The sequence below is a fragment of the Nyctereutes procyonoides genome, unplaced genomic scaffold (genome assembly GCF_905146905.1).
Source record: "Nyctereutes procyonoides isolate TBG_1078 unplaced genomic scaffold, NYPRO_anot_genome, whole genome shotgun sequence".
Classification (NCBI taxonomy): Eukaryota; Metazoa; Chordata; class Mammalia; order Carnivora; family Canidae; genus Nyctereutes; species Nyctereutes procyonoides.
Window position 1 is genome coordinate 45,888,075 of NW_026575125.1, and position 13,422 is coordinate 45,901,496.

Consider the following 13,422-nt stretch of genomic DNA (forward strand, 5'->3'; position numbering starts at 1 on the left):
TACTTTGTTCTTCTTTTTCCAGTTTCCTAAGATGAAAAGTTAGGTTACTGAGATCTTTCTTCTTTCTTGATATGGGTGTTTATAACTATAAAATTCCCTTTAAGCATCGCCTTAGCTGCATTTCATAAATTTTGGTGTGCTGTAGTTTCGTTTTCATTCATTTCTATTTGTTTTCTAGTTTCCCTCATGATTTTTTTCTTTGACTCATTTGTTATTAAGAAGTGTTTTAATTTCCACATATTTGTGAATTTCACAAATTTCTTTATTGATTTCTAATTTCACTCCGTTGTGGAAGGAGAACAAACTGTATGATTTCAATCCTTTTAAGTCAATTGAGGCCTGCTTTGTGACTTACCATAGGGTCTGTCCTGGAGGATGTTCCACGTGCACTTCAGAAAAATGTATATTCTATTGTCAGGTACAGTGTTCTATGGATGTTAGGATGCTTTTTTTTAAATGCAAATTTTAAGGCTATGTTCCCTGAGGTTGATTCCTTTGGAATCAAGCCCTGGAATCTGTATCTTTATTAAGTTCCTCACATCTTTCAAGAACTCACGGCCACGCGCGTCAGCCACTCCTGGCTTCCTTTGGTTTATTCCATAGGAGTTAACTGTGGTGATGTCATCTATTGCTCTGACAGACTTTTTTATTGCTCTGGTCTTGCTGCCAGGTAAGCAGAAAAGGCAAATCTGCGTTCTTAGGTTCGGCTTTCGGCTCATTCGGCCTGGGCCGTGCTGCGTAGCGATTGGGCCTCCTGGACATCACGTGGTCCGAGGCAGGACGATGGCTGGAGCTGGGGAAGATTCACGGGCGCTCTTCGGAGCTGGTGTCCGGGCGGCATTGGAGGCCTGGCCAGCTTTGCAGGTGAGTGGGGGCACAGCTGGGATAAAGTTTAGGGTGTGGGGCAGAACCAGAGTTGGCTGGACAACGCGCCTGAGGCTCCACCTGGCCGCATTACCAGCCAGTCCTCCGCCTCCCTAGGCCGGCTTCCAACTGACGTGGTGGGCTTGGGCCTGTGTTCATAGATCGCTGTGGAGAATGGCTTCGGGGGCGTGCACAGCCAGGAGAAGGCCGAGTGGCTGGGGGGTGCAGTAGAGGAGTACTTCTTCCGCAATGGTGAGTGAACGTGAGGCACTGCGACAAGTCTGGGGGGGCGCGGGGAGGAGGAGTGGCGGGTCCTGGAGAGCACGCGCTTCCTCTTGAACGGTTGCGGGATGGGACCTGAGGCCGAGGTGGAATGAATACAGGGTTTGGAGTCAGAATCTTGAGTTCAGATGGCTTACGGCTGTGTCATTGACTCGCGGTATCACTCTGGGCAAGTTGTTTTTTTTTTTTTTAAACCTGAGACTCAGTTTCCTAATTCCTAAAATGGGTATTAAAGTATCTCAGCATTGTCCAATAAAAACACAGTGCGAATCACATCATGCCATATAAAGTTTTCTAGCAGCCACTTCAACAAAGTAAAAAGAAGCAAATGAAATTAACGTTATTGAATTCAATATATCTAAAATACAGGTAATATAAAAGATTAACGAGATGTTTTACATCCCTTTTTAGTATTAAGTTTTCAAAATCTCGTGGGTATTTTACGATTTTAGCACATTCTCAATTTGGCCTAGCCGCATTTTGAGTGCTCAGTAACCACATTTGGTCATTTGGACAGCAAAGATCTACACCTTTGATGTATCCTGAAGATCATGTAAGAATAAGGGATCCTCTAGTGGGCCTTTTGCATATTAAGATTTTTGCAAGGTTTTTTATTCAGGGGACCCCTGGGTGTCTCAGCGGTTGAGCATCTGCCTTTGGCTCAGGGTGTGATCCTGTAGTCCCAGGATGGAGTCCTGCATCGGGCTCCCCACGGGGAGCCTGCTTCTCCCTCTGCCTGTGTCTCTGCCTCTCTCTGTGTGTCTCTCATGAATGAATAAATCTTTTAAAAAAAGATTTTTTATTCAGGTTTTTAGTCTTGGAGATGACAGGCAGGGTTTTCTCTTTTTTTTTTTTTAATTTTTTTTAATTTTTTATTTATTTATGACAGTTACAGAGAGAGAGAGGCAGAGACACAGGCAGAGGGAGAAGCAGGCTCCATGCACCGGGAGCCCGATGTGGGATTCGATCCCAGGTCTCCAGGATCGTGTCCTGGGCCAAAGGCAGGCGCCAAACCGCTGCGCCACCCAGGGATCCCCAGGCAGGGTTTTCTCAAAGAAGTTTACCATCTAGTGATGGATCCACTTAAGTAAATAGGCATTTACACTCAAGGTGATAGATATTCTAATAAGGAGGAGCTCAGGGTGCTTGGATAGCCTGAGACTGAGGAGGAAGCTTCTTTTGGAGATTGTTCAGGGAAGTAGAGATTGGGTTGAGTCTTAAAGGGTGAAAAGGAGTTAACTAGGCAGGGGAGACAGCAAAACACAAATAAGTTCTGTGGTATGAGAAGATTATGTGTTATATTTGGAAAGTGGCAGGGAGCTCAGTATTGGAATAAGGGTCTGTGTGCACTTGTGGGTGTAAGGAGTGGTAGAGAATGAAGCTGGGGAGTGGGGAGGCCCCAGGAAGAGGATAAGACGTGGAAGACCTTACATGCCTTTGGTTTTGTCCATTAGGCCAGCATTTGCCAAAATGCATGCTATGGAAGACTAGCTCCATTAGATGTGCAGTGAAGAAAAAGCTTCTCCAGTTAAATTATGTAAGACAAGCTCTTTTCTTCAGCTCCTCCTTAGAAGTCAAAATAATCAACAATAAAAGCTTTGGTAAAGATAACCACAAAAAGTCGGTTTTCCTTTGTTTCTCATTAGCTTCTATGGATAGCTTTATTTTTTTATTTACCTTTTAAAATATTTTATTTATTCATGAGAGACACAGAGAAAGAGGTAGAGACATAGGCAGAGGGAGAAGCAGGCTCACCGCGGGGAGCCCGATGCAGGACTCCATCCCAGGACCCTGGGATCACGACCTGAGCCAAAGGCAGACGCTCAACCCCTGAGCCACCCAGGTGCCCGGATGGTTTTCTTTTAAAACTAGCAGGACAGCTATTTCTCAAAAGCAGGATATGAAACACTGCTGTAGGTGCCACAGTTGTGAAGGGTTCTACATTTCAAAAACTTCAGCCCTGAGTGATGGAAATTAACATGGTTTATGGCCTTCTCGTATGCTAGGCATTATTTAGGTGACTCCTCATAACAGACCTTCAAGAAGGCCACTATTAGCCCCTCTTTGTAAATGAGAAAATAGAGGCACAGAGTATATAACTTGTTCATGGTTACAGAAGGAGGCCAGTTAAAATAGGTCAGATGAAAGACGGTGAGTCTGATTGGGATGCTGTGGGAATAAGAGGAATGGGTAGGATGCAGGAGATTGGAAATTAGGTATTTAGTGTTTGTTTGGTTTTTAAAAATCATGTAAAACCTGGAGTACATCATGCTTCAGTGAGTAAAAGGCCCGCTGTTTGGACCTTTGCCCACCAATCAGATGTGGATCCACCAAGTAGGTAGTGAATAGTAGTGGGCAGGAGTGATTCAGTTGGCTGGTCTTTGCTTTCCTACTCAGCTGACTTGGAGCTAGGTGAGGTGGAAGACTTCCTCGGGGAGCTCATGACGAACGAATTTGATACAGTTGTGGAGGATGGGAGTCTGCCCCAGGTGAGCATATTGTGGACACATCTGCCATTTCCTTGCCTGCAGTCTGTCTTCTCCCTAACTGTTTTGAGGCCAAGACTCTTGGGTCTAACCAATCTTTTCTTGAGTCCTACACAAGAACCTTTTGTGACTCCCTTTTGCCTCAAGGAAAAAGTCTAGTCTTCTCAGGTCTTTCCAAATGCTGCCTCTTCTATTTCTCTCCATACATCATTCTCAACCAGATCTGTTCTTCACCCCCATCCCAAAGGCAAGTCAGGCCAGGTACATTTCCCCACCCCTGCTCTGGTTAACATTACTCCATTAATTTCTGCTGGGATTGCCTTCCCTTTTACCTCTGCTGTCTTTTAAACCTAGTTCTAGTGCCTGCCTTGCTTGGAAGCCCTCCTTCCATACTTTAGGCTCTTACCTGAGTCCTTCATATATGGTTCCTTCATTAGTAAACTCCTTGGGGAGAAAGAGCCCTATTCTCTTCTGGAAAATTCCAAGCCCCTCCTTCCTCTTTCTGTAAACGCAGGCTGGTTGTATTGTAGTTTCTCTAAAAAATCCGAGCTGTTTGAATGTTTTCTTGGTAGGTGAGCCAGCAGCTACAGACCATGTTCCACCACTTCCAGAGGGGTGATGGGGCTGCTCTGAAGGAGATGGCCTCCCATATCACCCAGAGAAAGTACAGGGTCAGAGCCACTGCAGTTACAACAGCCAGAGAGACGGATGAAGATGATGTGGACAGCATGGAGGAGATGGAGGTGAAGGGGGTGCCCCTGGGTGGGGAAATGCAGATATCTTCAATTTTCTGGGAAATTAGCTAGTTTCACAGGGAAATGATAGGGAGGGTATATTATCCAGAGAGGGCAGGGAACTTTCCTAAGGTCACACAGCCAATCCGGGCAGGGTGGGGAGGGAGAGCCTGGGTCTCCAGTGGCCATAGCCAGGAGGTGTTATATTTAGCTCTCTCCTATATTTCTCCTCCAGGTCACAGATACGAATGATGGGGCAGCTACAGATGGGGTTTGCCCCCAGCCTGCATCCTCTGGTCCAGACTCCCAGACTATTAAAGAAGAGGATATAGTGGAGGATGGCTGGACCATTGTCCGGAGAAAGAAATGAGTGGGGCTGGAAACGGTTTGGGCCCTTGCTTGCTAGTTGTTTCAAGACTTGTTTGTAGGGGTTTTGGGGAGGGTTGTGGACTGCTGGACTGGTTGCCTCATCTCCACCCTCTCCCTGTTCCCCTGTCCAGTTTCCTCCAGGGGAAGAAGAGCCCTATGGTCCTTGCTCTTTAGGTGATGTGACCTGGTTCACCACACTCCCTTGGGCCTTAAGTTACTATCTGCATGATGAGGCCCGGTTTCCCAGCACATTGCCTCTCAGGTGCATTCAGTATGAAGAGGGAGGGATGAGCAGGTGAGGATGTGACTGGAGGAGAAGGTAAGCACTGGTTGACAGTGGCCAGGTGTATCTGTGAAGGGAGAGGACAAATGGGACGACCAATGCTCCTGCTGGGTCAGGAATGATGAGATGAACATGCAAACCGGAAGCGAGATGAGTCGAAGATGTGAATGAAAATAGCTATGGTACCTCTCCTTCTCCCCCCACATACACACAGCAGCTCTGTACCCCTGCCCAGAAATTGGAACCTCCCAGGAACACTCCCTTTCTGTAGCCTAGCCTCCAGCCCTGGGTTTCTTCAGGAAGTTGAAGATTTCAGCTAGGCGGAGAGCTTGGGGGACCTGGGCTTTGTCTTCTGTCTCCAACTTCTTTCCATATTCTTATCCAAATCCAGGGATGAGGCTTAAAACCTCAGTAAATAGTACCTTATTTTAATCTCTGACTTGACCTGTGACGAGCCTTGGAATCAGCCTTTTAGGAGCTGGGCTTCAGAGCTCAGCAAGGGAGCAGTTTCTGGGCACCCTAGCAGCCTGTTACTTTGAACAAACACACAGATGGACATATGGAACACAGCAGCACTCTGAAAGTTTCCATAAGCCTGAAATAAACTGTATTTTTCTTTAAAAAACAAAACAGAGTATCCATGGTCCTCCTCCCCGCCCCCCCCCCCCCACCATTCCCCTGTCCTGCCCTGTGGCCCTGCCATGGGTCTGGACGATAAAATACTGGGTAGCTTGGGGCTGGGGAAAAGCTGTAAGCCATGGGAGAGGCAGGAGGGGTCTGGTCACCATCCCACATAACGTATGAAGACACTGGCTGAGGGGGCAGGGGTGGGCCAGGGCCATGGGGTCAGTGGCAGAGCTGGCACTTGAATCCAGATCTCCAGTTTCCAGTGCTTTGGGTGTGGGGCGGAATTGGGTGGAGGCAGGATCTGTAGGGTGTTGAGGGGATGGGGGCAAAACCGGCCTAATTCAAGGGCGTCTAGCAACAGTTCCCACCCTCCTTGGGGACAGGGATTTAAAAAAAAATTGAAATCACTGTAGGAATTTTTTTTAAAGCCCATGTTTTGGAAAAAGATGAATTAAAAAACCCAAGACCTGGCACTGGGGATTGAAAGTGCCCGTGATGGGAGTTCAAGTATTGACTGAGCTGGGAGGGAGGGGGCTGGGGCCCCCAATTGGACATGGGCAGCTAGAGTGTGGGGCAGGGGGCCCCAGTTACCCCTTTGAACCCTCTAGGTCTTGTCTCAGGTCTGGGGGGCTTCAGAGGGTTCAGCAGTGGCTCCTGAAGCTGCCACTGGTGCCTCCTCCATCTCCCTGTCTTCAGACAGTGTGAGCCCAGGGCAGAACGTGTCCCCACGGCCTGCCCGACCAAGCACTGCCATCCAGCGCCGCTGCAGCTCCTCTGTCTCAGGGCTGAAGTACCAGCTCAGGTGGCTCTGGGTGATCTTGAAGACATGCCTTCTGTCAGGCCGCTCCCCTGCCTCAGGAGGTCCCACCTCAAAGCCAATGAGGGGCAAGCTGCGCTGGGCTTTCACATCCTAGGGAATAGGAAAGAGCTGGGGTCACCTGGAGGCTGGGCTTCTCACTAGTTTTGCATCTGCCAAACCCCTCTTCCTTCCCCTGCTCAGGAAACTTCGTGGCGCCCCTGATAGCAATAGGAAAATGTCAATTGAGGCTAGCATGCAGGCCAGTTAAAATACCTGTTTCCTCCCACAACCAAAACCAGTTGGGCTAGTCTCTGGCATATACCAAATAATGTTTGCAGGCCTTTGTACTAGGCTGTTGCCTCCATTTACAGTTTTTCCCGGCTCCAAACCGGACCTAGCAGTGCCTAACCACTCCGGCTTCTTCCAGGAAACTACCCCACCAGCTCACCCCACTTTTCCCTACATGTTGGCCCAGGATCACTCCTTGTCTCTAGGTGGTCTTTGTTTCACAAGGGTAGGGGCTCTGATTTCCCCTTAGGCTTACCCAGCCCCCCAGGGCCAAGGAGAGGTCAAAGACTGAAGGGGAAGAGGAACAGCCTGGTTTTGCCAGGTGGCTGAAAGGATCTGAGGGAATAGGATGCACACCTGAGGGGCTCCATAGATGTACAGCACCAAGGGCTCGTTCTCAGGGACCACGAACCATGCCTTGTGCCAGCCTTTCCCACCTTTCTCCATGTAGTGTAGGAAGCTGCAGATGACGCTGTTCTCCGCAGCCACTGAGGCCTGTTTCTGTGGCCAGAGACATAGGGGACGTGAGTGATGACAGAAGGCCTGGCCTAGCTACTCTTGGCTTTGACACCCCCTCAGCTTGGGGATTGATAAAGCTGAAGCTCAGGTGGCCGGAGTGATATGTCCAGTACCTCCCACCCCCAGTGAGTTAGAATCAAGATTGAAAGCCAGGCTTGGGGATCCCTGGGTGGCGCAGCGGTTTGGCGCCTGCCTTTGGCCCAGGGCGCGATCCTGGAGACCCGGGATCGAATCCCACATCGGGCTTCCGGTGCATGGAGCCTGCTTCTCCCTCTGCCTGTGTCTCTGCCTCTCTCTCTCTCTGTGACTATCATAAATAAATTTTAAAAAATTTTAAAAAAAAAGAAAGCCAGGCTTGTCTGATGAACTGCCATGGCTGCTGTCTCCTAAGAGTTGGTGGGAGGGGTATCTCAGCAGGGGTACCTAAATGCTGGGCAGGTATCCTTTCTTCCATCAGTTCATTTATTCCTCAAGTCATTATGCATTTATGCCTCACCTGTTTTCCATCTTTCATCATTAATCCATTCCTTACATTTAACAAGAGGCAACCTAGCATTGTGGTGAAGGAAACTGAGTAGCTAGCTGGGTAAGGCAGTCTGGCTCAGAATCCCAGCTCTAGATGAAAATGTATCAACTTGGAGGGAGAGCATACAGGTTTGTTTTAAGGATTAAATGAATTAATATATGTAAAGTGCTCAAAATACTGCCTGGTACAGAGTAAGCCTTTTTTTTTTAAGATTGATTTATTTTAGAATGAGTGTGTGCACGTAAGTGGGAGTTAGGGGCAGAGGGAGAGGGAGAGAGAATCCTCAAGCAGACTTCTGCTGAGTGAGTAGCTCACTGCGGGGGCTCGATCTCACAACCCTGAGATCATGATCTGAGCCCAAATCAAGAGCTGGCCACTTAACTGACAGCCAAACCAGCGCTCACAGAGTAAGCATTCTTTAAGTGTTAAATAAATACCTCAATTTGGTTAAAAAACCCAAAAAATGTGTGTATTTGTATGCATGCTACAGCAGAAGTGTTAATGGTGGTAATCTAGTAGGTAGAAGGAATATGGTGTTTTTATTATTTTTGTGTATATTGTCTGATATTCTTCAGCACACATTTTCTACTTTGTAATAAGAAAAGATAATTTGTTAATTGAAAAAACATCCTAGCTCTGCCACTTGCTGGCTGTGTAATTTGGGCAAAGAACTCCCTGGGCCTCAGCTTCCTCATATGTAACACAGGGATAGTAATAGCATGGATAGATTAGTTACTGTGAGGATTAAATGTCTAAAGCACTTAAATAAAAATTAGTCTTTCATTCTTGCACTCATTTTACTCACTCCAAGCCTGCGTCACTTGTTCTGTGGATGCAAATGGCACCCTAGCATTTCAGAGATGCCCAGGCATCAATCACACTGGGTGTGTGGCTGGGGCCCACGTGGTCAGTGTGGGAGTGTTAATTGGGGACCTGGCTCTTACCTCCAGGATAGACCTCCGGCGCTGGGGTGTATGCTGGCTGCAGGCTGGGCTGCTCCCAGGCACCCCATGCAAGGCCACGTAGCAGTCAGTGCACACACGGTTGGAGCGGTTGTTGTCATAGATGAGGCGGGCCCGGAACTCGGAGCACTTCCCACAAACCACCTGGGGTGGCAAGTGGGCAAAAACAGCCTGGTTCCTGCAGATCTTTCCCTTCAGTGTATCAACTCCCACAGTAGACTCATGGCCTCCCCCACTTGGAGGGTAACCCACTCAGAATTGGGCCTTTGGGCTGCCAGCCTGTCCCCTCCCTAGCTCTGCCCCTGCCTGCCAAAACTCACATGCCCGCAGGCCTTGCAGTGGTGCCTGCGTTTGGTGATGGAATTGAAGGGCTCCTGGCAGCGCATGCACATGGTGACTTCCTTTTCTCGGATGGGTGTAGGTGCCCGCTTCCCAAGATCCACGTTCTGGAGAGAGGGCCAGGTCCCAGGTCACAGATAGCTACTCCCCAGCCCAGTCCAGCCAGCCCCTGCCCTCTACCCCAAGGCTTGGATCATCATTGGGAGGTGGCAGATACATTCAGAAGACCTGCCTTTGAGTCCTTGCTCTGTCCCTACCTCACTGTGCTACTGAAGGCAAGTCATTTTGACTTTCTGGGCCTCAGTTTCCCCAATGATTTTGCTGCAGCCATACCTCAGAAGTCTGGGCTTCTGAGGTCATGCACTGCCTCTCTGATCTTTACTCTCTGGTAAGGGGAATGGATCATCTCAACATAAAGTGGGGACTTGGAAGCCTGGGAGGGGTCCCATTGCAGGAGAAGGGGGTGGGGACTCTTACTGGAGAGTTAGGGGGTGTGTCTTCATCTTCCCTGTTTGTTGAGTTCAACAGTTTGAAGGTCTCCAGCGTCTGTTCATGCTTCAGGAGTGTGGAGTTGATGGCCTGTAGAGGGGGTTGTGAGAAATAAGGGTCAGATCACCTCACAATTCACCTGTTTCCACCCTCACCTCACCTTCCTATGACCAAGCCTCGGGTCAAAAAAGGTGGCTTCTAGACCAAACTCTGCTCCTTGCTAGGCATATGATCTTGAGCAAGCCCAATCCCAACTCCAAGTCTCAGTTCTTAGATTTGTGAAATGGGGGAGGGGATTCAGTGGTTGAAAAACCTCAGAAGGTCTTCCTGGCCACTGTCTGGGCTTAAGGTTTCACAGGATTTAATTTACTGGGGCTACACTCTCAGCAGAGCCAGCTTCCTAAAAGAAAAATTTGCGTATCCCTTTAACCTTTGGACCTCAGTTTGCTCATCTGTAAAGTGGGGATGGTAATGTTTGTTAGAAAGCAGGTGTCCAGGCCCATTCTGGTCTGATATGAGTTTTAGGGGAGAGTCCACCAACCCCAAGGAGACCTGTTAATACTCTTCCAGCCCCCTACCACAAAACCTTCTTGGATGTTACCTGGACCCAGTCTTTCTTCTCCTCCTCAGTCCTTGGGGGTTGCGGGGGGGGGGGAGGAAAGAAAAATGTTGGGTTAGGCAGGCCAACCAAAAGCAACTAGAGTGGTAAAGAGCAAGTGTTTTGGAGTCAGACCGGGGTTTTGATCTTCTGGTCTTTAACTTATTGTGTGATCTTTGGCAAGTCATGTAGCCTGTCTGAGTTTGTTTTTTCAACAATTACTAATACTTTCCAGACCCTGTCTAGGAACTCGGAACTCAGAGAGAACCCTACCCTTAAGGAGTGCACGGTCTAGGAGGGGAGATGGCCAGGGACAGTACAGGGGGATAAGCGCCATGACAGGGTGAAAATAGGGCTGAGGAGCCCAGAAGAAGAGACCTGCCCCAGCCTGGAATTGGAGTGGGGGCTGTTAAGGAAGGTTTCTTCAAGGAGGTGCTGGACCTCAGGTAGAGGGCCATGGGTGAGGTGTGTGTAAATGTATGGAACAGACAAGAAACCCAAAATAGTTCCCTGTTGTTGGAATGGCAAGTTTGAGAGAGGAGGGCAGTTTGTTTTTCTTTAGTCCATTTCCTTCTCCATTTTACATGGAGATAATTACCAGTCTAGATTGTTCTGAGCAGTAACTGAGGTGACATGTAAGTGCCCAGCACAATCCTTGGTCTACTAGGTGCTGAATTGGTGTAAGTGAACTCTTCCTTTTCCTTCCCTTCCTACCTCTCCTGTCTGCCCTGGAGCCTCCAGGACCTCTATGCTGGTACAGCCCCATAAACTGCTCACTAGGAATAGGACCCAGCTTCTTGGCTGACTCCTGCTTGGTCTCTTTTAATCCCCTTCCATATTGACACACCAGACATCAAAAGTATGTTTCTAATAGGAAATTCTGACTATATCCTTAGAACCACTTCATGAAAAATTAAGGCTATGAGCTAATATTTAGCTGCAAGAATGTCCATTGCAATGCTATTTATTATGAAAAATTGGAAACAGCCTAAGTGTCCAACAATAAGGGATCAGATAAAGAAAAAGAAATGATGGTACATCATTACTGTCAGACAACATAAATGGTATGTAAAGCTGCTTATAATATGTTAAACAAAAACATATATAAAATACACATAACTTTCCATTTTTGTTTAGAAACATGTGACGTGTTTATATTTGTCAGAACTCACTGATGTTACACACTTAAGACCTGTGTATTTCCCTGTGTTGAAAATTGGCCTCAAGAAAAGGAGAAGACACTAAACAAATATTGAATTCTACTTAATAATATGCACACCAAAGTCTTTAGGGGTGAGGGTGTATTGATGTCTGTAACTGTTTGAAATGCGTGTTAATAAATCAGATGGATTGGTGGATGGATAAAAGGATAGGTCTGTGATTAAATATAGCACAGTGTTAATACTTGTAGAATCTATATGGTGGGTTTGCAGTTGTTCACTGTATAATTCTTTAAACTTTTCTATATTTTGGCATATTTTCTTTTTTCTTTTTAAAAGATTTTATTTACTCATCAGAGACACATAGAGAGAAAGAGGCAGAGACACAGGCAGAGGGAGAAGTAGGCTCCATTCAGGGAGCCCGACACGTGGGACTCGATCCCAGGTCTCTAGGATCACACCCTGGGCTAAAGGTGGCGCTAAACTGCTGAGCCACCCGGGCTGCTCTGGAATATTTTCATAATAAAATATAGAAAGAAAATGTGTGTGTGTGTATGTGTGTGTGTGTGCAAATAGAGGAAAGGCCTGGGGTGAAGTATCATGTCTTTAATTTATAATGATTTAGCCAAAGCTATATATGGCAAAATGTCAATTGTTGTTGACTTCTAAGTCAGTAGTGGTCCCAAACCTGATGCACACATTAAAACCACCAAGGGAAAAAATAAAAAAAAATAAAAAATAAAACCACCAAGGGAGCTTTTAAAACTCATGTTGAGGCTGTATCCCAGACAAATTCAGTCTTTGGGGGTGGGTCTCAGACATCGGTATTTTAAAAAATATTTTAAGTAATCTCTATACCCAATGTGGGGCTTGAACCTATAACCCCAAGACTAAGAGTCACATGCTCTACTGATTGAGCCAGCCAGGTGCCCCTTAAGACATCAGTATTTTTTAAAAGCTCCCCAGCTGATTCCTGCATTGCCAAGGTTGAGTACCAATTGTTAAATGGTAGGTATATGGGTGTTTGTTGTATTTCTAATTTTCTGGATATTTGAAATTTTTCATTAAAAATTTTTTAAAGGGCAGTACAATCAATTGCAAAGCAAGTGCAAAGCCTTCATAACTTTCCTCTGCCAGTAGGAGGAAACCCTGCACTGCTCAGTACTCCTTTTGGCTCCATTGTCTCTCTGCGGCCCCCTCCCTCCCATCCTCCCAGCGGAAGAGCTGAGTCATGTGACTTGTCACTCCGGTTCTGCTGAGCCCTCTCCTGGATGTGCCCATCATTTACTTTGTTCTTGCTTCCTGGCTGCTGGCCTCAGGGATGATCTCTCAGTCTCCCAGAGCTTCAAAGCCAACACCTATCTTGCATCCTCCAGGAGGACACCTTCTAGCCATATTCATCTCTCTTTCCTGCCTCCATGCAATCCCAACAATGAGGCTTCTGACTCTCATTTCTCACTTCCTTGCAGCCTGTCAGAAACAGATCATCTACTCATATGCATCCATTCTCTGGTCCTGACCCTGACCATGATACTGTATCACTTGGGCCCTCAGCAGGCAGCATGAGCTCTATTTCCAGCTCTGCTCCTTTCTGGCTGTGGGATCTTGGGCAAAGTATACAACTCTTCTGTGCCTTGGTTTGCTCATCTGTGAAATGGGATTGATGGTAACAGTAGCTACTTCAACGGTTGTGTTAAGGATTCAACTAGTCAGTTTAAACTTAAATTGTTTAAGTTAAAATTAACTTAAAACAGTGCCTAGCATAAGAGCAAGTCTTCACTAAATGTGAGCTATTATTATAATCATCCAAGTAGAGGACGGATGTGAAAGCCTCTTAATTAAATGGCTAGGCATTATTTTTAAATGCTACTATTTTTATCTTATTTTTTTTTAAAATCAAGCTTATCATTTTAACATTTCTTTTTTTTTAATTTTTATTTATTTATGATAGTCACACACACAGAGAGAGAGAGAGGCAGAGACACAGGCAGAGGGAGAAGCAGGCTCCATGCACCGGGAGCCCGACGTGGGATTCGATCCCGGGTCTCCAGGATCGCGCCCTGGGCCAAAGGCAGGCGCTAAACGGCTACGCCACCC

At 47.0% G+C, this 13,422-nt stretch overlaps 2 protein-coding genes across 3 annotated transcripts in view; one reads left to right on the forward strand and one right to left on the reverse strand.

Annotated features, from left to right (window-relative positions):
* The first annotated feature begins 778 nt into the window (after window positions 1-778).
* TSR2 (TSR2 ribosome maturation factor) lies at window positions 779-5,619 on the forward strand. The gene is made up of 5 exons (XM_055338655.1): window positions 779-864; window positions 1,026-1,116; window positions 3,544-3,635; window positions 4,205-4,375; window positions 4,602-5,619. The coding sequence occupies exons 1-5, from the start codon at window positions 784-786 to the stop codon at window positions 4,734-4,736; spliced, it is 570 nt and encodes a 189-aa protein (XP_055194630.1). The 5' UTR covers window positions 779-783; the 3' UTR covers window positions 4,737-5,619.
* Window positions 5,620-5,680: 61 nt separating this feature from the next.
* Window positions 5,681-13,422, reverse strand: part of FGD1 (FYVE, RhoGEF and PH domain containing 1) — a 44,753-nt gene continuing 37,011 nt past the window's right edge. For both annotated transcript variants that reach the window (XM_055338654.1, XM_055338653.1), the window contains exons 13-18: window positions 10,169-10,199; window positions 9,556-9,657; window positions 9,060-9,185; window positions 8,722-8,883; window positions 7,090-7,233; window positions 5,681-6,555 (exon numbers count right to left, since the gene is read on the reverse strand). In XM_055338654.1, the coding sequence (XP_055194629.1) occupies window positions 6,262-6,555; window positions 7,090-7,233; window positions 8,722-8,883; window positions 9,060-9,185; window positions 9,556-9,657; window positions 10,169-10,199 (859 nt within the window). In that variant the 3' untranslated portion in view covers window positions 5,681-6,261. The remainder of the gene's footprint in view (window positions 6,556-7,089; window positions 7,234-8,721; window positions 8,884-9,059; window positions 9,186-9,555; window positions 9,658-10,168; window positions 10,200-13,422) is intronic.